This window comes from Monomorium pharaonis, chromosome 3 (genome assembly GCF_013373865.1).
Source record: "Monomorium pharaonis isolate MP-MQ-018 chromosome 3, ASM1337386v2, whole genome shotgun sequence".
NCBI classification, from domain to species: Eukaryota; Metazoa; Arthropoda; class Insecta; order Hymenoptera; family Formicidae; genus Monomorium; species Monomorium pharaonis.
Genome location: NC_050469.1, coordinates 3,060,083 through 3,087,540, shown reverse-complemented (window position 1 = coordinate 3,087,540; position 27,458 = coordinate 3,060,083). Strand labels below are relative to the sequence as shown.

General features: G+C 34.7%; 2 protein-coding genes across 4 annotated transcripts in view; both read right to left on the bottom strand.

Moving 5' to 3' along the window:
- The window catches only part of LOC105828601, a 35,095-nt gene extending 26,874 nt beyond the window's left edge, over positions 1-8,221 (bottom strand). Inside the window, exon 1 of the mRNA XM_012667019.2 lies at positions 8,100-8,221. The gene's annotated coding sequence lies outside the window, so the exon portion shown is untranslated. The remainder of the gene's footprint in view (positions 1-8,099) is intronic.
- A 7,138-nt stretch (positions 8,222-15,359) lies between these two features.
- On the bottom strand, positions 15,360-26,937 carry LOC105828604 (membrane-associated guanylate kinase, WW and PDZ domain-containing protein 1). Of its 3 annotated transcripts, none has more exons than XM_036283943.1 (10): positions 26,469-26,937; positions 23,965-24,042; positions 23,664-23,880; positions 21,995-22,398; positions 21,719-21,907; positions 20,503-21,625; positions 19,532-19,667; positions 18,886-19,428; positions 18,620-18,790; positions 15,360-17,967 (listed from the first exon to the last, which is right to left on the bottom strand). In XM_036283943.1, exons 2-10 carry the CDS (start codon positions 24,011-24,013, stop codon positions 17,794-17,796), a joined length of 3,006 nt encoding a protein of 1,001 aa, XP_036139836.1. In that variant the 5' UTR covers positions 24,014-24,042; positions 26,469-26,937; the 3' UTR covers positions 15,360-17,793. The 3 variants fall into 3 exon arrangements, with proteins under 3 accessions (XP_036139836.1, XP_036139834.1, XP_036139835.1); XM_036283941.1 differs by having other exon boundaries at positions 20,503-21,628; positions 26,469-26,933; XM_036283942.1 differs by having other exon boundaries at positions 18,886-19,425; positions 20,503-21,628; positions 26,469-26,932.
- Between the last annotated feature and the right edge of the window lie 521 nt (positions 26,938-27,458).

The window sequence follows — 27,458 nt, the reverse complement described above, 5'->3', positions numbered from 1 at the left end:
TACTTGGTTATAAGATAACTACAAAATAAAGCGTACAAAAATGAAAAAAATTAAAGAAAATAAATTGTGTTAAATTCCTATGAATATAAATTATCTTTATATTAAGTGTACCGCGAATAATAATATCGAAACGTTTCAAGAAGCAAAAAGATCGAAAAAATGTGCAAAGTAATCGCTTGCGCAAACTAAACAAGTGTTAAAGAGAAATAGAAAGTTGTAAACACAGTGGGAAAAAAATTCTAGAACTAATGCGTCGTACAGATTACGGTAAGATAAGCGAGGTACGTCAAAGTGCTTGAAAACAATACACAACGTGGTGCCAAGTATAACGCGGGAATAGCCTGAAGAAAGCCTTTCGAATGGAAGCATTTTTTGCATAATTTTCACTTCTCGTTGAACATACGTCCGTTTAAATAATTTGCATAATTAATAACTTGAATAATTAATAATTACATATACACCCTTGGCCAAAAGTAAAGTGGCCTTAGATAACTTACATATTTTTCATTTATCTGAAATTCTTTTCTCTATATTGTTTTCTATTGGTTATCGGTGTTATACATAAAAATTGCAAAGGCTGTTCTTGAAACGAAGGCTAATTCACATTTCAATTTTCTTTTAAATTTTCTTTAGTTAAATGTCTTTTTTAAAATATTTACGTGCCTCCCGCTCTAATACTTCTGGCTGTATATTTAATGCAAATTAATAATTATTTTAATAAATATACTTAAAAAGAAATAAAAATTACGCAACAAAATGTTTACAAAAGTTTTATTTTACAAGTTAACATGAGAACACGATAATATATGTGTACTTCTTATTTTTAATCACACGAAGGCACACAATTTGGCCATTAGAACCTGAAATTTGTCTAACCGACGACAACAATATATTTGCCGCGAGAATATGCCGCGTATTCCAGTGGTAAATGAGTCAGGTAATAAAAAATGAACACGGGATTGTTTGCGGTGTAACATCAATCTCTCTGGTAAAATAAAAGTGCAACAGATTGAACAGCAATGAATATTTATACATACAGAGAACGAGTACATAACAAACGAGCGAGCAATGCTGCGTCGTCGGGATGCGCGTAACACGAAGCCCGGCATTTTGATCGCAGAATTCGCAGAGAAGAATCGCCATCGAAATTGCGCGAAACGCGAAGCGAGCTCACGCTTCGATCGCAATAATCGCGAAGTATATAATAAACCTTTCGAGACTGCACTCGGGTAGAATGTGTTTAAAGCGAGATGTAACTCTGTGATCGAATTAACGGATACGCCATTGTTCAATCGGCTTTTCGAAACTAATGTTTCTTCTTTTTTCCAAAGAAATATTCCAAGAGCCCTTCGCAAATCACTTCACCATTGGAAATGGTCGGTTGGTGGTCGACAAACAATAACAGAAAGTGCTCTTTTATAACTGTACTGACAAATCGATGGTTTCTTTTGTTCACTCGTGTTTACGAAATGAAATGTGCCTTCGTAAGTGAGAGATAAAAGAACCATTTACGGATACAGAGTATTCTAATAATAGAAATAAAAAGGGGAATTATGTTTGATGCATAATTATCACTTCAAACGTACTTTCTTCAAAAACAAAAAGCGCGTTTATGATAGCAATCGATGCTGTGTCGATATTCTTTTCTTCACTATTGTGGATAATTGCTTCTCTAATATACTATAATGTAAAATTCTATTATATGCATATATTGTATATGCATTCTAGGTAGCACGAGTAGACAGATACAACTGTATGCGAATAATATTTGACAATTCTTCATGCACAGTAAATTAAATGAAGACGCTATTTATTTTTTACTATATTTGTGTTCTATAAAATTATTTTAATTTTTGCACGAGTAATTCATCAACAAATGTCTGCCAAAAGCATTCTACAGTTGTATCTGTCTATTCGTGCAATCTGGGCTTATATGCTAGAATAATGACACATTGACTCTGTTCTTTTTCGCAAACAACGTCAAATGACTGACAATTCTCAAATTATGTCATTGTCGTGACAAATGAGCGATATAAAATTGTATTCTTTATCATATAATTCTCACCATGGATTGTCCGGAACGTTTAACTGTCATTTTATTCGCGTGTGTATTCGCAGATCGAAATGAGATTGGTAGTACACGAAGGACTCTTGTGATGATACTAACAATCTGTAATCTCCGCGAAGACTGTAAGCAAAAAGGTACTTTTCGTACAGAATTTCTGTGACGAATCTTCAACAAAGTTGAGATAAAAAAACAGTAAATAAGAAGTTTGAAAAACAACAAAAAATATAAAACACGTGCTACAAAAAAAGAACAAAAAGAAAGCATCCATCCCTTAATTGTTTTTACCTTTGTGTCAACCTTCAACTTTTCATAAAATTTTTTTCTTAACACTGATGTAATATAAAAATCGAAAAAATCTTTAGAGAAATGTGAAGAAAGACAAATAAAAACTTATTTTCGTTAAAGTTATTCCCTATCGAGTGCTAAATAATTTTTTACGTATTACAAAATTAAATGCTAACTGAGTAATCAATAAATTAGATCCTTGAAGCTTGTACCAGAAAATTAAATACTAGTACAGTGGAGAAAACTGACTTATAAGTTGTTTCATGCAAATAAAAATGATATACATATAAATTGGAGAAATCAACATGTCAGAAGGTACTAACTAAGCGTTCTAAGAAATCATTAAAATATATTGATTACGAAGTTTTTCAAATAGCGTTCCGTCATAAAAATCAACCATTTCCCTAGTTCACAAGAGATATCGTAATCAAATATTTCATTTTTAATGTCGAAATAAGTACTAACTATAAAGATCACTATTTCGACACTGCGTGTCAGATTTTCTCAATTTTTCTAGATCTAGATCTTTTCTAAATCTATAATCTTTTCTAGAAAATTAGATCTCGCAAAATTTTCTATCTTACAACGATGAACCTACCATCTATTTGCACATAATGATGTTATAAGCTTTTTTTATTTGTAATGCTGATATCTTCAGAAGAGTTCCTGAGAAACGCGCAGTTGAGGTTGCCACTTTGAAGCCAGCTAAGAGTATCTCATTTCTCGTTAATGAGGGCAAGAAAAAAAACAATGTAAAAAGGAATGATATCAAATGTGCTTTACAACAGATTATGTATGATAACAATACTTTTTGTAATCAATTTGAGGGGAGGGGGATAAAAATCATATAGAGAAAAAAATAAAACAGATAGTTTAGTAAGTTTAGTTAATTAGACATGTGTGTGTGAAAATAACTGGAAAAAACTAGATTTGAAAAAATAGACTCAGTAAAACAATTTTTTATTCTATCTAAATATTTTTATTCAAATATATTTTTCTTCGACATCTGATACAATGTTTTTATTTTAGAACTCAATTTTTGGATTCACCCAAAAAATTACCATATGAAAATAACTGTAAACAATCAAAATATGACAATGACTGAAGTGATAATGGTCATGGATATACTTGGATCATTGTTGGAAGTGAGAATTGAGTTCAAATTTGTGTTGTTTGAACAAACATATCTCTTTTATTTAATCATTAGAAACTCATAAATTAACACAAAAAGATACAATAAAAAAGCATAGAAATCTTTTCATTATTTATTTATTAACAAACAGGCGTTACCTATCAACTCATTAGGTACCGTAACAACGAAGACATTTCCGCTCTAATTTGAAATTAGAAATACAAAAAAAATTAAATAATATCGAAATAATGTACTGTCAAACATTTTAACGAAAGAATATAAAAATAAATTCTATTTTTTTCAGCAGTTTAGTAAAAAAAAAATTCGTAACACTTGAATTGTTTTTTATCTCAAAATAAAACAATAGCTTTTTTTCATCTCTGGTTGCAACCATTTTAAATATTTTAAACCATTTTAAAACAACTATTATAAATAAAACGTAATCAATTTTTACTTTATACTTTTGTTATATGATTAAGAGGACGCTGGAGTGCCCTTTAAATTTGAACTAGATAATGTAGAGTCATTCGTGCACATCATTAACAAAATTTCGTATGTATTTTTTTTATAGATTTGAAAATTTTTTTCCAGAATTAAAATACACATATTAATATCAATCTCTGAATTAAATTTTATATTAAGAACGAAAAAATGTTTTCCATGTTGCTCTACTTATCGACTTTTTACGCGTACGTAAACTAAATTTCATAGTGCAATTTTGCCTCAATTAGGCATCGAAATCTAATTGTCGAAACTCGACTTTGAGACTCGACATTGGTTGTTTCTGTGGTCTACCAGTCTGTGGTCTATGAATTCTAATTTCGTAAGTACAATCTGTAGATCTTTTCTATTAAACAAATACTATTACGATATGGCAGCTCCAGACACAACATTCGACTAAAACTACCGCGAATTAACAATTTTTTTCGTTTTTGGTACCTATAAACTCCTTCTCATAGATTGGTAGTAATGCGTATTCTTTCATTCTGGAAAAGGATTTCCAAAGTTATAAAAGAAATAAAAAGATTTTACAATACAAAAATTACTGTCTTTTTATCGGTACAAGACAAACGTCTCCAGCATTCTTAAAGCATAGCATAGATCTGTTCTCGCGCAAATGTATTTTCTTTTTTAAAGAAAGGGCATACAATTAGAATCTAAAAACTTGCCATAAGCTCAGGTGACAATGATAAATAATTAAAATAATTATAATAAATAAATAAATAAAACTTATGTTACAGCTTAGACGTCTCTCTACATATTTTATATGTTTTCTATGCCTTACAATACATAGAGAGAATTTTCTCCTAGGGTTTAATCCTCAAGATCATAGAATCGGATCGAACTTCGAAGAATTTTAGTAAATTTTATTAAAATTTATACTTATAATATAATAAAATTCCTCGAAGTCCACATTGCGTCTCACGACCACCGTGATCTGGAGAGAAAATTCTTCCTGTGTCACTATTATATAAAAATACTGACGTATGCGTTCATCAAAACAGGAACGCGCGTTGAACGCTTTTTTTTTCTTCCCCAAAGAGAGAGAGAGAGAGAAACCTGCTCCTTTTGCAGTCGCGCTCAGTTATGGATTTCCCCGCTAAAACGGAACGAAGTGCAAAGTTCGGCAGCGAAAGAGGGAAAATACACGCGCACGCAAAAACAAGCACGGGACTTGAAACGCGCGAATTCCGAAAACCGCCGTTGTTTCTCAATTTATATTAGGAATAAATTTGCGGGCGTTAAACCGCAAAACGAGACGAAAAGCCTCCGCTTTGCCTGCCTGCCTGCCTGGCCTGGCCTGCTTGCCTGTCTCGCCTGCTTGACTGCCTGCCTGCCTGACTGCCCGTCTGCCTGCCGATCGTATATACGTGCCTTCGCCGGTTAGGTTCGCGAACCTGAGACAAACAGCAGTATGCCATCCCGCTTCTGCAGCCTTCGGGCTCGGTGGGGCTTTTTACGAGCGACAAACACGCGGCTCGAAAAGCACCTCAGATTTCGATTTACAAGCGTGCGAGCGAGCGAGCGAGTGAGGGAAGGAGGAACGCGTGCGTGCGCGAGAAAGAGAGAAAGAGAGAAAGAGAGAGAGGGGAAGGGGAAGGAGGAAGAGGGAGGAAGAGAGAGGGAGCACCCCGCTCGACGGACGGAGGCACGCACACGAACGCAACCGCGTAAGAGGACAACACGTGAACCTCGGGGGAAGAAAGGGGAAGGGATTCGGGCCACGTATAATGCCTGCGAGCCCTCCTCTCCACCGCGGAAAAGATCCGCATCCCTCGGCCGGAAAAACTCCCGTCCCCCTCTAAACGATAAACCGTAATGCGCAAACCATGCCTGCGTGAGGAGAGAAAAATCTCTCGTTATCGGATCCAGCGTGCCTCTCGGCAGGCATTTTATTTTGAGAAACCACCGCGATCTCTTTCGTCGTAATAAAAAAAAAGAAAGGAAAAAATCAGAGTGCCTCGGGGACGTGATATGTATATACAAGTTTACAGTAAATTCTTTTATTGCTGCGGTAAAAACTCCCCTCTCCTCCTTCAAACCTTCCTCGCTTTCGTCAAATTTTAAACAGAGGGTCACTGCAGTCGGTAAACACCACCAGTGACTGTTTAAGAAAGATATGAAAATGATAAGACTTTAAAATAATAAATTGCAAATTAATTGATATTTTTTAGATTTAATTTTCGTACAAATTTAATTAAAATATGATTTTTAGTAAAATGTTATATCAAGTTTTTATTTATTCGTTAATTAATTTAATTACAACTTGCAAATTAATTGGTCTTTTTAAAGTTAATTTTCATAAAGACTTGATTAAAATCTATCATCTTTTAATTGAAAATGCAATTATATCAGGTTATTTTTATTTGTTTGGTAGCTGGTTTAATTTCTTTGTGCGACTAGTATTATACTATTTCACTTTATACAGAGAAAGAATTCTTCTTTGTATTTTATCACAAATTTTGCTACACATTTAACATATGTAGTGATAAGTTTGAAACACAAGAGTAAACTTATCGAATATTATAAGTAACGATAGAAATTTTTCAAATATAGAAAAGGCATTCTATAAACTGCTTAATAAAAATTTCCATGTACAGAAAAGTAAATATTCCGAGGCAAAATTTTTGCAAATCGAGACAATTTTCCAATGTAACAGTTGATCATCAGTGATGATTCATCACATATAAAATTTGTTTTTATATAACTATATATTTAATGTTACATGTATCTTTTTAAATAAAAATATGCTTAGCCTAGTAAAATTCGAACCTGGAACATCTGAATCATGAGTATCCTGCCTTACGCCATTTCTTCTATTGATAAATGTTATACTTCTATTCATGACATAAACAGCATGCGAATCAATTTATCATGCTGCATAGTAAAGTTATCATGACTGAGTCAGATTGAAGATATCCTCCATTGTAAAATTTATATAAGATATTGTTGTATAAATTTATCATTACTTGGTATTCTTTTTTTAGACAATAAGAATCATACACAGTAAAAACATTTTACATATATGTTAAAAGTTCATTAAATTTTTAACACATCTAAGTGTTAATTTAACATAATGTGATTATGTTACTTTAATATTTTGTATTAAATTAATATTCAACATTTCTTAAAGTAACACAATTTATGGGTAAATGAACAAATAACAAAAATAATGTAATCTCAATAAATACACAAATTCTAAAATATTAATGAATAAAATGTACGTGTGTCAACATATTATAAATGTTAATTCTACTGAAGAAATATGTTTTCACTTTGTTTCTAAATTGTGTCCCATTGTAATGTGTTAACTTTTTACATAATATTTATGTTACTTCCTAATACATTCATCTTGCATTAAATTAACAGAAGAATTTAAGCAAACAATGCGATATACATATGTTAAATTTAAAACAAATTTTCCAACTGTGTAAGCATTCAAAATATTTTTAAATCATTGGAATTTTACTGTTCAATTTAGTTAAAAAATAGTTAAACACATTTCAGATTTTGGATCGTGTTAAAATGTGAAATACGTGTAGCACACAGACATTAATAAATCCGAGAGAATCACATAAATTTCTTCCAAGTACAATGCTGCCCTACGTGACTACCGTGAACTTCAGGGTAAATTTTATGAGAAAATTCTCTCCGCGCGCGCGGAGAGCACTTCACGGTACTTCGCGGTAGAGTCGTGCATTAGTTCAACTATAAAAAAAAGAGTGAGAGAGAGAGAGAGAGAGAGAGAGAGAGAGAGAGAGAGAGAGAGAGAGAGAGAGAGAGAGAGAGAGAGAGAGAAGGAAAAAAGCAGACCTGGTGGGATCGCGCGAGCGTGCGACGAAACGAAACACGCGTACGTACATACCCACATCAATGAACAGGAGCGAACGAGGCGGAGGCAAATGCACGCGCGTTCTTTCGCGAGGAAGGGAAAACGCGAGACGACGATGACGACGCCGACGGTTACGTTGATACGCGACGACGGAGGCGAAGCCCTCGGGCGAGCCGCGGGCGTAAAACGTAAACAGCACGGAGACGTCGATCGTCGGCGAAGACAGACACGGAGAGAAAAAGAAAAAGAAAGGAACAAAGAAAGAGAGATTAATTACTCACCCTGAATGCAGCTCCGTCCGCAAGTTTCCTGCCGAGATCTCTCATTGCAACGGAGCCGACGTAGAACCGTACGCGGTTGTTCGCGCACGCGAACCCGTCTCAGGTATCGGGAATATCCTAGGCGACCGTGCGGGAAGGAGGGAGGGAAGGACAGAAAGAGAGAGAAACCGGGAAGAAGGAAGACGGGAGGGAAAGAGAGAGGAGAGAGAGAGAGAGAGAGAGAGATGCCGAGTACACGCAACGGGGCGAGCCCGGAGCGACGGTCGGCCGCTGCCGTTCCCACTTCACGGTAATCCCGTCGCACGCACACCAACTCCGCGGGGCGGCTCCGCGACCCGGGTCGAGGAACGCCGAGCGCACAAGCGACGACACGACGGCAACTTCACTTCGCTTAGCTCAGCTCGGCTCGGCTCCAACTCCGTCTCGATTCGGCGCGACTCGTACGACGACGCGAGCACCGATCCGACCACGCGACGCGCATGATATCCGCCGCCGCGACGGAGATTTTTATTGTTTACATTCGCGAGACAGAGGCAGACAGGCCGTCTGATCGTAGAGATCCTTCAACGCGTATTCCTTCCGGATAAAAACAAGCGAGCGTGCGCGCGCGTACTGTTACGGGCACACAAGCGCGCGTATGCGCGATCAATCGGCAGTGCCGTCAACCCTGACGACGGCGACGACGACGACGACGACAGCGGCGGCAGCGACGGCGGCGGCGACCGCACAATGCGAAGATGGCGTCGTATGCGGGACGACGGAGGATCGCGCCGCCTCCTCCTCCTCCTGCTCCTCCTTCCCTTCCTCCGCAACCCTGCCGCCCCTGCCCTCGCACCGCGCGCGCCGGGGCGGCCGCGTCGGGATCACTTTGCGCGCCTCCGACTTTCCTCGCGACGTACCACCGGGATTCTCACGCGGGATCTTCCGCTCCGCTCGTACATCCGCGAGGCCTCCTCCAAGACCAACCGTGATACACCGCGCGAGTTCTCGCGTATACGATGTTACGGATGCACCGTACAGTATGCCGCTGGCGTGCGCTGGCGCGTTCCTCGATGTTGCTGCTGATCGACTGAACTGACGTCACGTTGAGAGATGTCAAGCGTCAAACGTGATGCTTTCTCGGAATCGCGAGAAGCCTAGATGGCGCTGCCGTTTTTCTCGAGAGACGAGCTATCGATCGAGGAATCGCGGCGATTTTGTATTCTCTTTCTCTCGCGCGAAAAGGATCCTCTTATCCTCTTTTCTTTTTTTTAAGCTTTTGTCGAAATATCTCTGGAGCGATAGAGAAACGCTCCCGCGTTATTTTGACGACAACGTCAAACTTAATTGCTACCTGGCGGTCGCTCGCTAACTTACGAAATTATTATCCCCGCTGCGAGATGAAAAGCGAGGTTCGTTCACCCAGCGTCGTAACCAGGCGGAGGTAATAGGGACACTAGAGCCTCTGAAATGGAACTGACCAAAAAGAATTTTAGATATATTTTCAAATTTGTATCTGGTCAAAAAATTTTTATGCAATAACATATATAAACATATATGGATATATTTTGCATGTAATATATATTTATATTTGTTTTTATATAAAAATTTTTACTAAACAATTTCGCCGCCTTGCTCGTTAGTTTGAAGCCTCGATACGAACGCAAAATATTTAAACTGCAATTCCGTTTGATATTTTACCGGGTCTTAATAACTTTGGATTAATTTGGAGTTATATCGGAACATTAATATGGCTTTTTCAATATCTTCCACTCTTTTTATTTCTATTGCTTTATATAAGAGAAATTTTAGCAAATTAAAACTAATATAAATGACTGTTAAAGGGAAACGATTATCTAATCTTTCTATAATTTTATTTGAATAGAATAAAATGTTAAGGATAATAATTATAATATAAATGAACTTGCTGAAATAAAGATTAAAAAAGTTAAAATAATTATTTTTTTTTATATATTATTTTATTTTACATTTGTATACAAATGAAATTTTATTTATATACATTATTATTTATATATATTAATATACGTGTGAACAATATTTTACATTTGTTTTATTTTATTATTTTCCATGTCAAAAAATTAAGGTTCTAAAGATAAAACTTTGCTTAGGGCACATGAAAAGCTAGTTACAATTCTGCATACATGAACAAAACAAAATAATCGAAATTTTTACGACGAGACTTCTGTGATTAATTTAAATAGCAGAATCGTTTAAATAATTTACAATTATTTATTGTTTTCTCTCTAATTTTTTTTATATGCTAGATAATAAAAGATTGACGCAGATTGTGTATTAATAAACTTAATTTTTATAAATTAACAGAATTATCTTAATTTTCGACTAAAATTGATTAGAATCTTAATTTGAAAATATGTTTAGACTTAAAAATATTCCAGATTTCGAATATTCCGAAAACGTTTCATAGTAGAGTTGAATAATGTAAAATGAAAAAATTTTGTGGATGAAAGTCCGTTTTTATTTACCAAAAAGATATGATGGTTTACTTTCAAAAGAATATATATAAATGTAATACTAAAATTAAATAATAATTAAAGACCCCTGCATAAAACGTCGGATTAAAAAGAATTTTAAAATATTGACATTTCACAGAATTCAACAGAATTGAGAAGCTATTCAATTGAATATCATTTGAATTCTGCTTGAATAAGGATTCAAAATTCATTTCAAATATTGACTCTCGCATTCAAAAAAATTCACTTAAGACTCTAAACATTTTTCGCATTCAATCGCAATAAAAGGCATTCAAATGAATGTGAATCCTCGCATTAAAAAAGATTCACTTCTGCTAATTCGAGATATCAGATCGTAATATTTTTAACTATGTTTTCCAACAAAGAGTAAGTAATAAACAAAACAAACAGTGAATAATTGACATAGACAGATTATGTGTTAACGATGATTTAACTTTATTAATTAATGGATCATTTATTTTTCGTCGCAGTTCCAAGTTTCCAGAATTTTTTGAATATTTCGCAAAAAGTATTGGTTCTTGGAACTTCGATTTAGAGATGTAATTAAAAAGAAAAACTTAAAATTTTGTTTTATTCAATAAAACAGTACACTGAGAAAACAATTGTTAATCTGATTAATTTTTCAAATTGGTTAAATTTTTATTAAATATTTTTTATTTATTTCAGTCAAACATATAAATATTTGAATTAAAGTTCAAATATTTTATGTATTTAAATTAAATGCATAAATACTTGAATTGAAAAAATTTAATTAGGGTTGGCAATTAATTAGATAATTTTTTCTTATTCTTCATATTTAGCTTTTTGTAAAAGAAGCAAAAATGCGAAAATTATCTCTTTAATTAGGGTTTTGGTCTTTTTAATATGACTTATTTTTTGTATCAAACATTTTACAAAAAAGTTAATATAAACAAAAATGTTTTATATGAACAATTTTTTTACTGAGTAATATTTTTTCTTATGTATCGGTTTACTCTTTTCCCGCGAGATTTTATCGTTTAATTAATTCGATGTCAGCGATGGTTTAGGCCTAATGATGGAAACTTGGAACTGCGAAAAATAAATTACATTAATAAAGCGTTAAATCATCGTTAGCACGTAATGTGTCTACGTCAATTATTTACTATTTGTTCATTACTTACTAACATTTGTTGGAAAACACTGAAAATATTGTGATCTGATATCTCTAAAGGTGGCAAAAAGGGACAAGTTTTTTTTTACATTTTGATGACAAATAATATCAGGTTGCTGTCTGGACGTTTGCATGCACATGGCGAGATCGCCGATTAATTTTGCTAGATCAACGCAAAGAGAAATCGCTCGATGGATTCCGAGTTTACGTAGAACCAGTGACGATCGGGTGATGACGTGCACGGCTAAGGTTTCGAGAAAAGTGAGCGCGCTATGCATTGACGCCAATCGATGACTTGCGCGGGTAAGGCCCGTAATTGGCCCTCTCCGAGCGCGATCGCGATTAAGCGGAACGATCGGACGCTCGGGTTTCGAAGAAATTGCCGATCTTGAATGAAAAGCGTGGATAAGGATCGATAACCTTACCCACCTTTTACACGTCCTCGGAAAGTACGTCCTCGGAAAGTACGTCCTCGGAAAGTACGTCGCCAATGGAATGCGGAAACGTTCAGCGGGGCTGTAGGCTAACCAGTTTGACCGACAAGCGTAAACGAACGATCGCTAATGATTTGCTTCGCGAAAATGGAAAAGCTTGCCTGTTTCGCGACGGCAAGATATTTAAAGGGTGATCCGTCGAAGGAATGCGCGGACACGGTTTTTAAAATACATTAAAAAATTTTTTTTTAAAGAGAGTAGAAAAGAGACAGAGAAATAGAGAGAGATGCGGAGGGGGGGGAAATAATTTACTTCAAGTACATTGATTTATAATGTTTTATGGAAGAGAATATATAGATTGTTTTTGGAATCATTTTTAGATGCTGAAGTCTGCCGTTGAAACACAGATTTGTAACTAGAATTTTTTGTGTCATTATATCACTACAACTCTAGTTGCTCAAATTTGTTGTGCAAATTTCTTGCCGATGATACTCGCAAAAAGCTCTCGTACACACATATATTATTTTATCTTTTCATTTCTTGCTGTTGCATCTTTGTTCACAAAAATCGAAGAAAAAAATTATGTTTAACAATTCTCAGAATGGCTTAATTATAAATAATATTTTGATTTCTTTACCCACGGAAAAGATTTCTGGATCTAATGCTATTACTCTTCGATCTATCATAAAATAGGATCGGTATAGCGCCAATTATAATTATTAACAAAAAAGGAATATTTTATTCTTAAATAAAAAGTTCTTAAATCTAATGACTTTTGATGCTATCTTATTTTCTTAGAATGATTTAGTAAATTTGTGACAATCTTATGATATTCTACATTTAAGAATAGACTGATTTGAAAATAAAAATTTCTAATTTAATCTTAATCTTGTTTTATTTTTATACTACATGAGGTTGTAATAAGATTAAATATGTCAAGAATATTTTTTGTCTTTGTATCAGAAATCCTGTCTGAGAGGATTTATTTTATATTGACCACTTGATCAGTGTACTTTCACAAAAATGTAATACTGAGCAGTATTAAATTGGGCAGTAATTATTATACTTATTTGAAGTTTTAAAAGTATTAACAGCAGCACTTTTAATACTAAAAATAAGTATTAATTACTATTAAAAAATTCATTTCAATTTCTAATTAATATATATTTATATTAATATTGGTTCCTTGCATGTTATACATATTTACTTATATTATATGTTATTTACTTATATTATATCTATTTTATTATAGCTGATTAAGTGTTGTCTTAAGTGATTTATTATTTGATATAATAGTATCATATAATAAATCATATAATTAACTAAAATATTATACAAAAAATAATAGTTTACAGTCTTATAAATATAAATGATATAATTCCATCAATAATTACAGATAAATACAACAGAAATATTAAAAAATGAACAGAAAAAAAGAAGATATATGTCCCACTGCCCTGCAGAGTTAAAACCTACGGCCAAATCAATAAAGTTAGCTATATAACAATAATAAAATACGAGCATAAAAATATTTGACATTAAAAAAATAATTTTACAACTAATTATTAAAAACAAATTTAAAAAATTTAGGTTGAGGTAAATTGATTATGTCAATCAATTTTATAGGAAAAAATGATTTAAGAAACATGTATATTTTTGAAACTTTTTCTTGGTTTTTTTCCTAAACAAGATAAAACAGATGAGATAGTCTGTGTCGATAGTGGTCGACTGTGGACCTTGCTTAATAATTTTACGCGATTTTTATCATACGAATTTATGAATTGCGCGAATTTTATCGATCGTAAAACATAGTCCTTAATTTCACAAATTATGATTGATAATGAGAGTGAATAAAGAGTGTGAAAATGAATTAGAGAGAGAGAGCTAGAGAGAGAGAAAGAAAATTCAGGGTTATCTAAGAATATAAATCATGCATCTCCAAATTTTTTTTCAATGCGGTATTTATTATTTCAGTATATCTCAACAACAATATATAATCGGTAGTATATTATATCCTTAGCAACAATATCAGTTTCTTTATCTCGGATTATTCAACGATTATTAAGTTGTAACGGACATATACAGAATTCGGTTTACATTTGAATTACAATAAATATACGAAGCTTGTATAAAATAACTATTTGATCCAGCTAAATTAGTGTATATCAATATTGAATACAAAATATTTTTCGTGCGTGCAGTGAAAAATTTAATAATGATCGGTGCTGTCTTTACTACTCGAGATATAACGTTTGTAAAAACGTTCCAATATTTTTTTCCTCGAACTAGATATTCGCCATAATCGCCTCAAGAGACAGTCGCTTAAAAAAAATGCGATGTACTTAGAGCTTTGGCAAGAGAAAAGGCAGAACGAGTAGTAAAGACACAAAATTCTTGACGAGTAAATTTCTCGAGTCGATGAGACAACAATTGATGCGATTATTGCTTTTTACAATAGCAAAATCTTATAAATTATCAACATTATCCTTTAGTCTTCAAAAAACAAGTATATACATTTACTCTAAACTTACGATATATCCTATACAATATACAAATTCTTTATCTATATATAATTATAAAAAATAAACGCGATGATTATAAAATGGATACTGTGTGATCCGATTAAATGCATTTGCTGCTGCTTATCGCTTATACGAATTATTCGTTAAGCATACACGTGTAATAATAAGTAAAACATACATATATGTGTATATATTTTATATACATATATTATATATTTTATACAATCTGCTCGACAACAGGTAAGACAAAATTTAAAAAATGTTCTAGATAAAGTAAAAATCACATATAAAAGTAATAAAAATACAATTGAGGCTTCGTTTTTTAATCATAAATGCTTAAATATTCATGTAAAAAATGTAATGTAAATTTAAAAGTTGTAATTAAAAAACGAAGTCTCCACTGAAATATTATTCTTAAAATTGTAATTCGGAATATTTAAATATTTACGTAAAAAGTATCTATAACACGTAAATATTTAAACATTTATAACTAAAAACAAAGCTTAAATACTCCTTTAATTCTTAAATTTTCTCTTATCTGCTGCCAACATCTTGCATATAAAAAAAGTTGTATAATATGTATATACAAAATATGTATACATATACATTATACATATACATACATATACATATATATATATATATGTATATATATATTTTTTTTCTTTCTTATACATCAATCCTGAGATCTAAAAATACAATCTAGTTTATCTTTTCCTTCTTTTTATCATTTCTCTTATCATGCTGAACAACATCTGCCATCTCTAACTATTTTACAGGTAAAAAAATATATACGTTACTCTTTCAAACATACAACTTTCATAAATATTGAAAAGAGTGAAGAAGAAAAATTTCTATGAAATTTATTCTTCGTTATAATTTCTCTATGCATAATTCATCGATAAATACATCGTGCTAGTCCCGGGTGTAATAACAATTGTCACCCGTTAAAAAGATTAATTTTTTATTACAATAATAGATTCTATCATATCGATCTTCCACCACATTCAATCTCAGAACAAAATGGCTGACAGGTGCATTTACTTCTTTGGTTGTATGAGTCCTTAATTTTATACATAATTACTGACATATACATTTCATATAAGTGATAATAAATACTTAGGAAAAAGGGGGATGAGGAGAGATAAGACATCAACAGAATTTTCAAAATTTTATAGTAGAACAGAGTGTTTACTGTAATTTTGTAAAAAAAGTCTCAAAATTACTTCCTAGAAATTTTATCCAGATATAAAATTAGAGAATTTTTAACACAACTTTGAAATAAATTTATTTTGAAATAAATTTTAAAATAAATTTATTATATTACACTTTTTAAATGTTTTTCCTAATCATCAATAATCACAAAGAAAAGCACACAGAAATCTTGCATATTAAATTTAAAAAGATATTAAAGATAGTAAACACTGTGTAATAATCGCGCGTTATGAGCAAATAAGACAAAATCTCTCACGCGAGATCCCTCCTTATATTTTTTTAAAAGATGTAATACTTTATCGTCAAGGCCACAATTATGTTGCTATCTAAAAAGATTCATAAAGTGGTGTCTATATATGATAGGAGTCTAAATTTTAAAAGTCTACAACTTTGAAAAACGTTATCGAGAAAAAAGCAGACAAATAATAAATTTATATTATTATATCGCCAGTCTACAAAATATCACCTTACAGCGCGTATGGACATACCGCTGTCTGTGTCATCTTTATGTGATATTAGATATCGAATTCTGAGATTCTCTATATGTATCGATGCTGCTTGCGTCAGCAAACAGATAACGTCTGTAACTTTATACTCTCAACGCATTTATACTGCGCTAAATTTCCTACATATGTATTTTCATATGTTAATACAAGTCATTTGTGTGATTATACTATTCGCATTTGTATAAATTAACAATGTTTTCCCTAAAAAGAAAAAAGTAGAATGAGGAGTCCACGCATCTTATAAATGCTGTAAAAAATTTTTCTGCGTAAAAAAACGAATTCTGCGCGTCTTACGAAGTAGCCTACAAGTAGCTATAAGTATCTGTTTTTGGATGAGCAGCAGTTCAATGAAATAGAAAATCGAACTTTTTGACGTTTTTTGCGGGGTACGGGCACACCCCTCTCGGGTAATTTCGATAAATGCCTGCACGGGGTGCCCTCGTGGTTCGGTCGAATACTTATTTGGTCGATTGTGAGATTATTCTACAATGAATTTCAATGAAAATTTACAATCCACTTTCGAAGGCTGCGGTTGTATTTTATTTTTAATAATCTCATTAAATACGGAACACGCGCAACAAGGCACATATACTTTCAAAGCTATCACACGTGTTAGGATGAAATTACGTTTTACTCTGCTGATTAGATCGATTAAGAAAAACTAGGTTAGCACCAGCCTAATTTTTGTTAAGGTGAGCAAGTACAATTGTCCTTATATTAAAACCTTCGCAAGCTGCAAGAAAAAAAGTTATCTATATGTGTCCCCTTTCGAATATCCGTTCTTTCTGTTTAGAGAATACTTTTTGACACACCTATAAGCATAATAATTACGATAGAAACTTTTTGTCATCACTGTGCATTATCATTCATTATCGCAAATTGATCACATTGGTGTTATTAAATTTAGCTCGGCGCTACTTTTAAAGGCAGATTAAACATTTATCGTAATGACAAATTTGCAGTGCATACAGTTTAAATCATTCACATTGCGTAACTGTAAAAGGAGCACGTAATATAACTACAAAAATGAATTATATATGTGTATACAATTTTTATAAATGCATTTTTTAAATCTCTGTTATTTTAGAATCGCACAAGACATTGCAAAGAATTGTGCAATACAACACAATTTTTCATATTGAATATGAAACATATTACCGTCATTGTAATAGCAAATTATTATGTAATCGTCTATTTGAGATTCTTTTTTTCTTGTATTGTCTTACATCTTCTTCACTTAGCATAATTACCTAATGTTATGTACCCTGAAAAGCTGTTTTCCAGATCGTCAAAAAGATTCTATACAGTGCTAATGTTAGCATTAGTATCATCAAAAGTAGAAGAAAATGTCATGAAGTTAAGATTAATATGTTATTATCAAAAGGTTAATTCTCTATATATTCATATCGTAGAGATGTGGAGGAGCACCTACCACTGAAGGCATCTGGCAGCCACGTCGTACTAATAAACGAACAGATGGTCCACCATTACGTATAATCTCAATCGCTTCTGTATGTGTCATGTTTTTAGTATTAATACCATTTATCTCAATTATCTGATCGCCAATCTAGAAGTAACACAAAACACTTCCATGTAATATCATATATTCATAGTTTAAAATGTTTCTAGCAGCATGTATCTAATTTAAATTATTTTCTAAATAAACAATAAAGGATTTTTTATTTTCTTGTGTTTAGAAAGCTTTTTGAAGTTCTTTTCAGGAAAGTGGGTAAATATTTTTCAAAGCGACTTTTCATGCTTTACACACACACACACAATTTTTTTTATAAAAGAAAGTCGAAATATTTGTAACATATGTATTCAATTAATTAAATTGTGACACAGGAAATTGTTTAATTGTTGTTTTTAGGCACTAAAAACCTGCACTTCTTATGGCTCTATTTTTTACGTATTAAATTTATTATAAGGAGGCTGTCCAAATTTTTGTTTATATATACGTATATATAAAATTAGTGCGATAAAATAAAGAAATCTATTAAATTTAATTAATTAAATCATTTTTCCTTGAATGTAAATGTATATGATAAACATTTTTTTGTTTAAGCTTGAGAGAGAGAGAGAGAGAGAGAGAGAACGAGCGCGAGTGCGCGCTCATACAGGTCTTATACCAAATTCATAGTTTGTAACGAATAAATTTAATAAGTATTAACAAATCAATTTTATTCATTTAAACATAAATATATTAGGATATTACTCACTCTAAGTCGATTGTCGATGGACGCTGGGCCGTTTTCTGCAATCTGCAGAACGAATAATGGCATGTTTTGAAATTCACGACCACCGCGTATACTGAAGCCAAAACCTCGGGTGCCCCGAGTTAACTCTACAGCATGGTATTGGCCCCCATCACCATCACCTGTAGGCTCGTCCTATCAGAAAAATTCAACACTTTAACCGCTTAGTCTGGGCAATAAGAAAAAAATTTTCACAATATTGTTAAATTACAAAATTTTCCAAAGTATACCTTTTGAGAAAGAGACGTATTGCTACAGCAATCATCCAATGGATATCCAATTGTCAATGTGACGGAATAACCAGAATCTTTAATCAAATTGACGATATCTTTGTGGCAAACGTTCATGATATCTATATGATTGACAGCGAGAATATGGTCTCCGACGTTCAATCTGCCGCATCTTTCGGCGGGCGAGCCCTCGATTATCCTGCCGATCGTGGAACCAGCTTTGTTGACAGACGAAATTATCACGAAACCGAATCCTTCGTTTTCCATCCGATTAACGGTGACGTCGTAAGGATATTGAAGATTCATTTGTCGACCGTAGGAAGACTGAAGATTCTCCTGAAGATGCTCCTGTGTGTTGATTCGGCGTCGTATTCCTAGAGTTACTCGACCGTTTTGTGCCGCCGCTATCATTAACTGAACTACGTGATGATGAGAAGAGTTCATGACGCTCTCTCCATCGACAGACATGATCAGATCGCCAGTACTGAGTCTATTATCGAGATCAGCTGCTCCACCGGGAACGATATGACCAACCGAAACCTGCTAACCGTAATATTTTTAATATTTCTGTTTTCATTAACCGTGATAGCTACGTTTGACTTTGCGACATACGATAACATCGTTAATACGGATCATCAAAACCAACCTGAGATCCTTCTTCTGTACCGCCAACTATTCTAAATCCAAATCCAGTGTCTTGTCTGACTAAAGTCACTAAAGTTTCTATCCATTCTATGTCGGGTACCATTGGACAAACCAATTCGTTCGTGTATTGAGGATATCTTAAATATCACAAATAAAATCACATTGATTGAATCACAAATGAAATAAAATTATTATATATTTCGTTAATATTTCCTTAAATTTCCTGTGTATATAGTTTACAAACATATTTGACAATTTTTTAACACATTTTATCTAATAGTTATAATATTAATTCGGTATTCTTGCGTTAAGTAAAAAAAATATACATATATATCTTTAAAAACGATTATTATATCTTTAACATTTTTAAAACTTGTTTAAACCATTGAGTAAGTAAGGGAAGTAAATGAGTAGTTAGTAATTAGTAAACGCGAAAGAGAATATTAAATAAGATAAAAATAAAAAGTTCTTAAAGATTGCTTGCTAAAGTTTATATTAACATGTAAACTATTTGCAAAATTTTAACTGCATTTTCTCAAAACATTTTTAACCCTCAACATACATACATAAAAAAAAAATACATAACATACACATGGATGGGCGATACCCTAGCCACTTAAAATAGCTTTTGTGCTTAAACCATTGTATCTGGAGATCTAGAAAAATTCATGTATATTAAACAGTCTAAAATTACGCCTAATTGTAGAAAATAAAATAAAATAAAATTTCGCTGAGGCGCCGCATACCCCAATATGTATGTTGAGGATTAAAATTGTTGTCACAATAACTCATCTAGTTTTAATCCAATTGACTCAAAAGTTTTAGGAGATATTTTTTAAAAATGATACGCACAACAAACGCGAGAATACCCAAAAGAGTAGGAACTTTAAAAAAGATTTTGGATAAGAGACTAATTATGATATAATTAAATTTTGTTTAACTTTTGACAGATTAATAGAACGATATACGTACCGAGATATGGAACTGGAATGTGGCTGTTCATGCTCGAAACTGGTAGTTTCTTTCCGCTTATCCCAGATCTCACCAGTGTCAACGTTCTGCTCTTGTCCGATGGAATACACATTGTAATCTTCATTGTACTGGGAATGTGATTGAACTGGATAGACGTCCTTGTAATACTCGGAGTGCAAATATCCGTTTTGCTTAAGCATATTGTTACGAGAGATGTCGATGGAGTACATATCATTACTGATGTTCAACTTGTCATTCGCTACCCAGTCACGTTTCGGAACGTTCCTGATGGAATCGTCATCGAGATTCATTACCGCAAAATTGTCCGACAGGTTGGCCGTGATGTTGGCCTTATATGGATCCGAATAATACATTCCGTGTGAATAGTCGGAATATTTGTAGTGATTGTCCAGTGGATTCAATTCGTTTTCGCCCTGCATGTCATTCCAGTTCGGTCTACTCGTGATAGTCGGCGACTTGGGACGATTCCTGGTATCGATCAATGGCGTTTTTGGCCTACTAGGTATCACTGTCTTCGACTGAGTGCTGTAGATGTCCGCGGTGGGTGTTTTGCTTCTGAAAAAGTCCTGTGCGCTTTTTTCTTTCTTCTCCTTCAACTTGGTCGTCGTTCGTTGAACGTGTATCAATGCCTCCTCGTTACGTGGACAGTCTTTCAATACCTGCACCACCTCCGAGTGGCACATGTTCCTGACATTGATGTCATTTATATTGACCAAAATATCGCCCTCCATTAAGTTTTTACAACGCTGACGATCCAGAATCTTCTTGACCTTCTGGCCGTGAGCAGAGTCCGCTATCGTAAAACCAAATCCCATGGCTCCCTTTACGATAGCGATGCTGAGAAATTCTGGCTTGGAAGACACCGATGAGTCTTTACAGTCATTTAGATCACTGCTCTCCGACAGCAGAATGTCTGTGCTACTTGGTCTTTTTATCGTGTTAATTTTATCCGAAATACAGAGATCGGGCATCGAGTTGACGGATGTTGTGGCGAGATTCTCACCATTTTGTAGACTGTGCACTGGCAAAAATGTCGAATCGAGAAAATTAAAACGTCTGTTGTCTTGGAGAGACGAATTCAGATCCATGTACATCGCGGGATCTTCTGAAAAGTTTCGCGTAGATCCATACTTCTAATATTTGAATAAAAAAGCACATCAATATGAATTGACTATCGTTAGTACTTTTGCTTTACCTGGTGCATTAACGGCGATTGTGGTCACAACTTCCGTATTAGGATCATTGGGATCGAAGGGCAACGGGTAACCTCGGCACACTTCCAAAGTTACAGTCTCGCCGCTGCCGATTGATTTGAATACGTTTACCATTTCGTTGTGCGTGAATCCTAGCACGCAGGTATCATTAACGTAAACTAACACGTCCCCTAAAAAGAAAAATTGTGCGTACAACTGCGAGAACGGAGTAAATCGCACGCTGAAACATTAATGCAAATGGTTCTCTGTTTAATTACCAGTTTGCAGCTTCCCATCCAGCCACGCTGGGCCATTTGGCACGACGCTTTTAATTTGGAGGAATTCTTCCACGGTGTCGTCACCGCCGACAATGGTGAATCCCAGGCCCCGCGAGCTCTTTATTAAGGTAGTCCGTATTCTCTGACCTTTTAGTTTGTCAGGATTTCTGGTAAAGTTGGGACTCTTCCTCTCGAGCATGTTCTGTTGCGCTCTTTTCGCTTGCAACACTGGATTTTCGTATTGAGTTCTACGATTCACGTGATCGATGAAGTACGTGCCGTATAAAGTATCGTCAATTTTCTCCCAACCGTAGGGTAATTCATCATCAAGGCATTCCTCAAGAGATCTTTTTTGAAATTTCGACAGACGCGGATCCAGCCAGTGAGATGTGCCTGTATTGTGGCTATAACATAATTTACGAATACCTCTTTTTAATACTTCTTTTTAGATCAAAAAATAAAATTAAGTAATAAAAAAAAACAAAGACATATTGTGCAAGCATAATTTTATCTTGAATGTATACTAGAATATCTATATTATTATTAATAAGAATGTCATCTTTTCATTATAAGAAGTATATGACGAAGTAACCCTGCATAAGTATACATACATTATTATTATTAATTCCTTTAATTCCTGACTGGAGTAAAGGGCCTCTCGAGAAAAAAAAGAACATTCAAAATCTTTTATTTCTCTTTCTCTGTTTTTTGAAGATTTCTGTAGTATTTTAATTAGTTTCAGAAAATAGAGAATATATTAGCCCACTATTAAATCCTTTCAAGAATAATAAGCCGCATATTTACATATCTATAATATGCTGCATCTTTTGTAGCATATACAGAAATGAATAGAATGTAAACACACTTAGGAACGTTTTTATTCATAAAAGATTAGTCTATTATTTGTCTTTAATACAAATTTTTAGAGTAAAGTCATACAATGTTTGAATAGTTATCGATGAAATGTTATATTATTCTTTTATATAGCAGAACAATTCTTTCAACTGTTTAGATAAGTAACGTTGAAAAAAATTTATTTTTCACTATGTATTACCAAAATTGCCTTTTTTATTCTCTAAAACTTCAATCTTATACCTTTATCAGTCAGCACAACATCCGATTTAAATATCATCGAATCATCGAGTAATTTTGAAGGATACAATTTGAAGGAAAAGTAGTTCTTCTCTATTTCTTATCTTTCAAGATTTCTGAAGACATGTTCTACTAAAAAAATAATATAACATTACACTGATGGCTATTCGAACGCTGTATAATCTTATTCCAACAAGAATAAAATCCATATTAGAGACAAATGTGAGTCAATCTTTTATTAATAAAAATAAGTAGTCGTGGCTCTCTGTATGATACAATAAATATATAAATCCAATAAACGATTTGACACCTTCCTTATAATTAATATAATAAACGTCGAAATTGTCATTATTTCTTATTATATTTATTCTTATTAAATTTCTGTAAAAAAGCTGCGCTTTAATTACATACTGTGCCGGCTTAATTTTGCCCATTTTATTTCTTTTAAATTTGAAATTTTCATGAGTCCGTTATTATACTTATTAAATAACAAGTATATGGAGTTCATATTATTTTTTATCATTTGTATATAAGACCTATTTAACCGGTTTAATTTAACTGCCTGTTGTATACATACTCTATGAAATAAACTTCTCCAGTGTCTGTGTATGCCTTCTCCCAGTTAGATGGTAACGGACCTAATTGATCATCCGTGACTGGAGTACGGTTTCGTGTGGTGCGTTCCTGATCCGAGATTCCCGTACTCTGCTCTGATCCCGTATTGTACAGATATGATGGCGGAATCCTTCCATCGGTTCCACTGAGCGTCAACATCTCCTTGTCCAGACTCTCTCCTTTAAGACGAGACACGGGCGTATTAAAAAACTTTGCTGTTGCATTATCCTTTGATATATAACCGAGAGCGATCAAATAGTTACCATCGTTGGGATTGTCGATAGACGCCGTATCGTCCGTTTTCGCGGCCATCTTAAAATCCTCACGTTTATCTCAAAATCCTAACGAGCAGAAAGCAACTATTATGAGATGTTAAATCACTCAAATTGTAATTTACAAATATCACTTAATATACATAGGGAAATGTAAAATCGTAAATATAATGTAAGTAAAAGTTTATAAAATCACAAAATGTTTCCTACAACATTTAGAAACTCTTAAACTTGAAATGCCATTTGTATTTTTCTTGAGCAAAACTTCACCTACATAATTAAGAAATTTTTTAAACTTTTAAGAAATAATTAAAAAAGATTTGAAAACATTTTTCTTTACTTTATAGCTAAAAAATAAATATATAAAAAATGTTAGAATAACTAAACTATTTTTACGTAAATAAAATCTTATTAAATATTATTGTAAGCTATTTTAAAATTAACGTTTAATAACACAAACTATAACTAAACTTGAACTGGCACTTACATGAAAATTAACAGTATAAATTATCGATATATTTCTAAAATAAATTTAACAAACTCAAACCCAATAAAATAGATAACATTATGAAAGAGATTTCTCTATTATAACGTCATTATTTCCCAAAAACACATTTAAAAAAAATTATAATTAAATGTTTTAAGTATAAATTTACATTATCAAAATAAAATAAATGAGAAAATTTGTTTATTCGCAAAAACAATTTCTCGATAACACATGTGGGATCCAAGACACCTCTAATTAATTTTACTGACACATTTTCACAAACTGGCAACAATTGTTCCTACTGTTGGGAATTATTAAGGACTTCTTTTTCTTTTTTTTTTACAATTACATAAATGTCTGTTTATTGACTTTATAACAGAGCTTTGAAATTTTATCGGAGTCTGAGAAACTCCAGTGTATAACACCTAGGGTTTAGCAATTTATTGAGGCGTCAAGATTGACGATTTCGATCGAATACAAAAACACACACACAATGTTACTATGTTCTATTGTTTGCAAACGAAATATGTAAGTATTCATAGAAGAGATTCATTCCAACGAGTCACGTATCACGCACGCTCCGGGGAGTACCCCCCTCTCTCTCCAGAGACGTTGGGGTGGCATTTGCTGTCGGTTTCGAAAGCATTTTTCGAAAAGACATGCGCGAGGGAAAAAAATAGAAAGTAGAACGGTCCTAATCCAGTCTTGATCTCGGTAACAACTGTTACAGCCGCATTTCCTGTATTAATCGTTTCTGCAATCGCAGATTCTTCGACGGAGCTAAGTCCGTCTCATTGAGCCACGTTGAAAACGAGATCGGTGCCGTCTTCCAGGTTTCGTGGCGTATGGAGGCAAAAAAGAATGGGGGGGAAAGGAGAAAAAGAAAAGAGAGAAAGAAAGAGAAAGAGAGAGAGAGAGAGAGAACAGACGGAAGGCGCGGTCGAGGAGGAGAACGTCCATCTCCGATCCGCCGCGAATTCGGGCAGATTCGGTCACGTGCTCGCGATCTTCGGGCCGCGCCGCACGCGCTCGGACGGACAGGTGTCCGTGGCGCGAGCAATTACATAAAGCGAGGAAAGGAACGTCACCGCGGGAGGAAAAAAGAGGGAAACGAAGGAAGATTAAGTGTATGTGAGAGGGAGAGAGACGGGACAGGCGACCGCACGAATGTGAATGCATTCTTACGAATGCGTTCACCCGTGCGCGGCGCGGCGTTCATTAGGTCCACGTCCATTTCGTCTTGCGTTAAGAGTGGCGCTCTCCTGCACTTTCTACGGCCGCCGCGCCGCGGCGAGGAAAAACGGGGGCAGCGTATACGAGATAGAAGAGGAGTAAGTGAAGAGGAACGGGTAACTCCCGTCACCGGTAGTATCACCGCATGCGTGCGTACTCTCACGTACGAAGTAGGCGAAGTAAGCGCAGGCGGAAGGGAGACAGATAGATATGAAGGAGGAGAAAGAGAGAGAAAGGAATGTACTTTTTCATGCGCTCGCAACACTCGCCACGTAAAACGTAAATACTGCTGCGTCGGGGGGTGGCGACTCCCTCGTCGTTTTCTCTCCTACTACTTCTCTCTTTTTTTTCCTCGGTCTCCTCTTCTCTCCTTTCCTCTCCCACGGTGCAGTGCCCCCGCATCGACGTGGCCACATGCACCCGCGCGCGCGTTGCAACCAACAATGGCACGCGATATCGCGCGACTCGCCCTCCCGACCCGCATTCGGGACTCGCTCGATCGCCTCGATCGCGTATGCATGTGGCATGCACATCGGATCGCTCCGATCGTCGCGAATCGAGACGACCGACGCACGCACCGAGCGGAAAAAATATCAAGAGAGTCATATTCGTCGCGAATAAACGGGGGAGATGGAGCGTGAGAGGCGGATGAACGCAGAGAGATAGAGAGAGAGAGAGAGAGAGAAGATACCGTGGTACATACATACGTACGCGTTTTTCCTCGGCGCGACACGCACAACAACAACAAACACTCGGAGTAGAAATTCGGACTCACTTCGCTGCGTTTCCTGCACGGTGGTGACGCGTTCGACGGCAGCGGCACGCGTAACCGTCATGGTATCGTCGACGGTGGTGCGGCCGCAAGTGACATGTATCCGTGTATCCGCGGCGGGCACACAAACGAGCACTGACTCACTGAATCACTCCTCGCGGGTCGCGAGAACGCTGCTCATGACTACCTCCGGGTAGACGATTAGCGTGGAGAGGAAGAGACAGGGAACGAGCGAGAAGGAGAACGCGTTTTACACACGTTACGTCGTACACGCTCACGGCAGCATCGCCGATCCAAGACTACACATTACACTACGGCTACGGGACGGGTGCAGCGCACACAAATACACATACACACACACACACCACTGCCGCACTCTCACTCGCCGTCCCTGCTGTCGTACGTGCGTGCGTGCGAGACATTTAACCGACCGCTGTGCTTACCGCCTCGACACACCACCACGCGCTGTGTACATCGCCAAATGCCGCACAGGCACACACAGCGACACAGACGCAGCCGCAGTACCATGTACTGACGTCAAGCGCGCGCGCGCGTCCCGAGTCACGTGACCGCGCAAGTGCGGGAAGTTCAAAAGAGTAACAGCATTTTTTGGACCGTGATGATAATTTTTATTATTTTTTAAAAAATATATTACTCGGAAATAGTAATAAATAATAGAGAAATCTCTTTTATAATATTATTTATTATTAAGTTTATTGTATTTGAACTCGACACCGCTGGAACATATATTAGAATTTTTTTTTTAATATAGTAAATATTTTATAATAGTTAATATTTTTAATACATATTTTCGATACACTGAGAAAAAATTACTCTAAGAAAATTATTTCTTTGAGGGATCGTTGAAACATATTTACTAGTTCCTAGCAATAATTTCTTAAATAAAATATTTATTTTAAAGAATTAAAGAAATATTTTAATCAACATGGATATTTAGTAGGAACCAAATATTTATTTAGATGCGCCGAATGA

Excerpts from the sequence above, each read along its gene's own strand:
- LOC105828604 (XM_036283941.1), bottom strand. The coding sequence starts at position 24,013 with ATGGCCGCGAAAACGGACGATACGGCGTCTATCGACAATCCCAACGAT. Across the intron at positions 22,399-23,663 it reads GGAGAAGTTTATTTCATAGA|CCACAATACAGGCACATCTC; the intron begins GTATGTATACAA and ends ATTATGTTATAG. Across the intron at positions 21,908-21,994 it reads GGATGGGAAGCTGCAAACTG|GGGACGTGTTAGTTTACGTT; the intron begins GTAATTAAACAG and ends TTTTCTTTTTAG.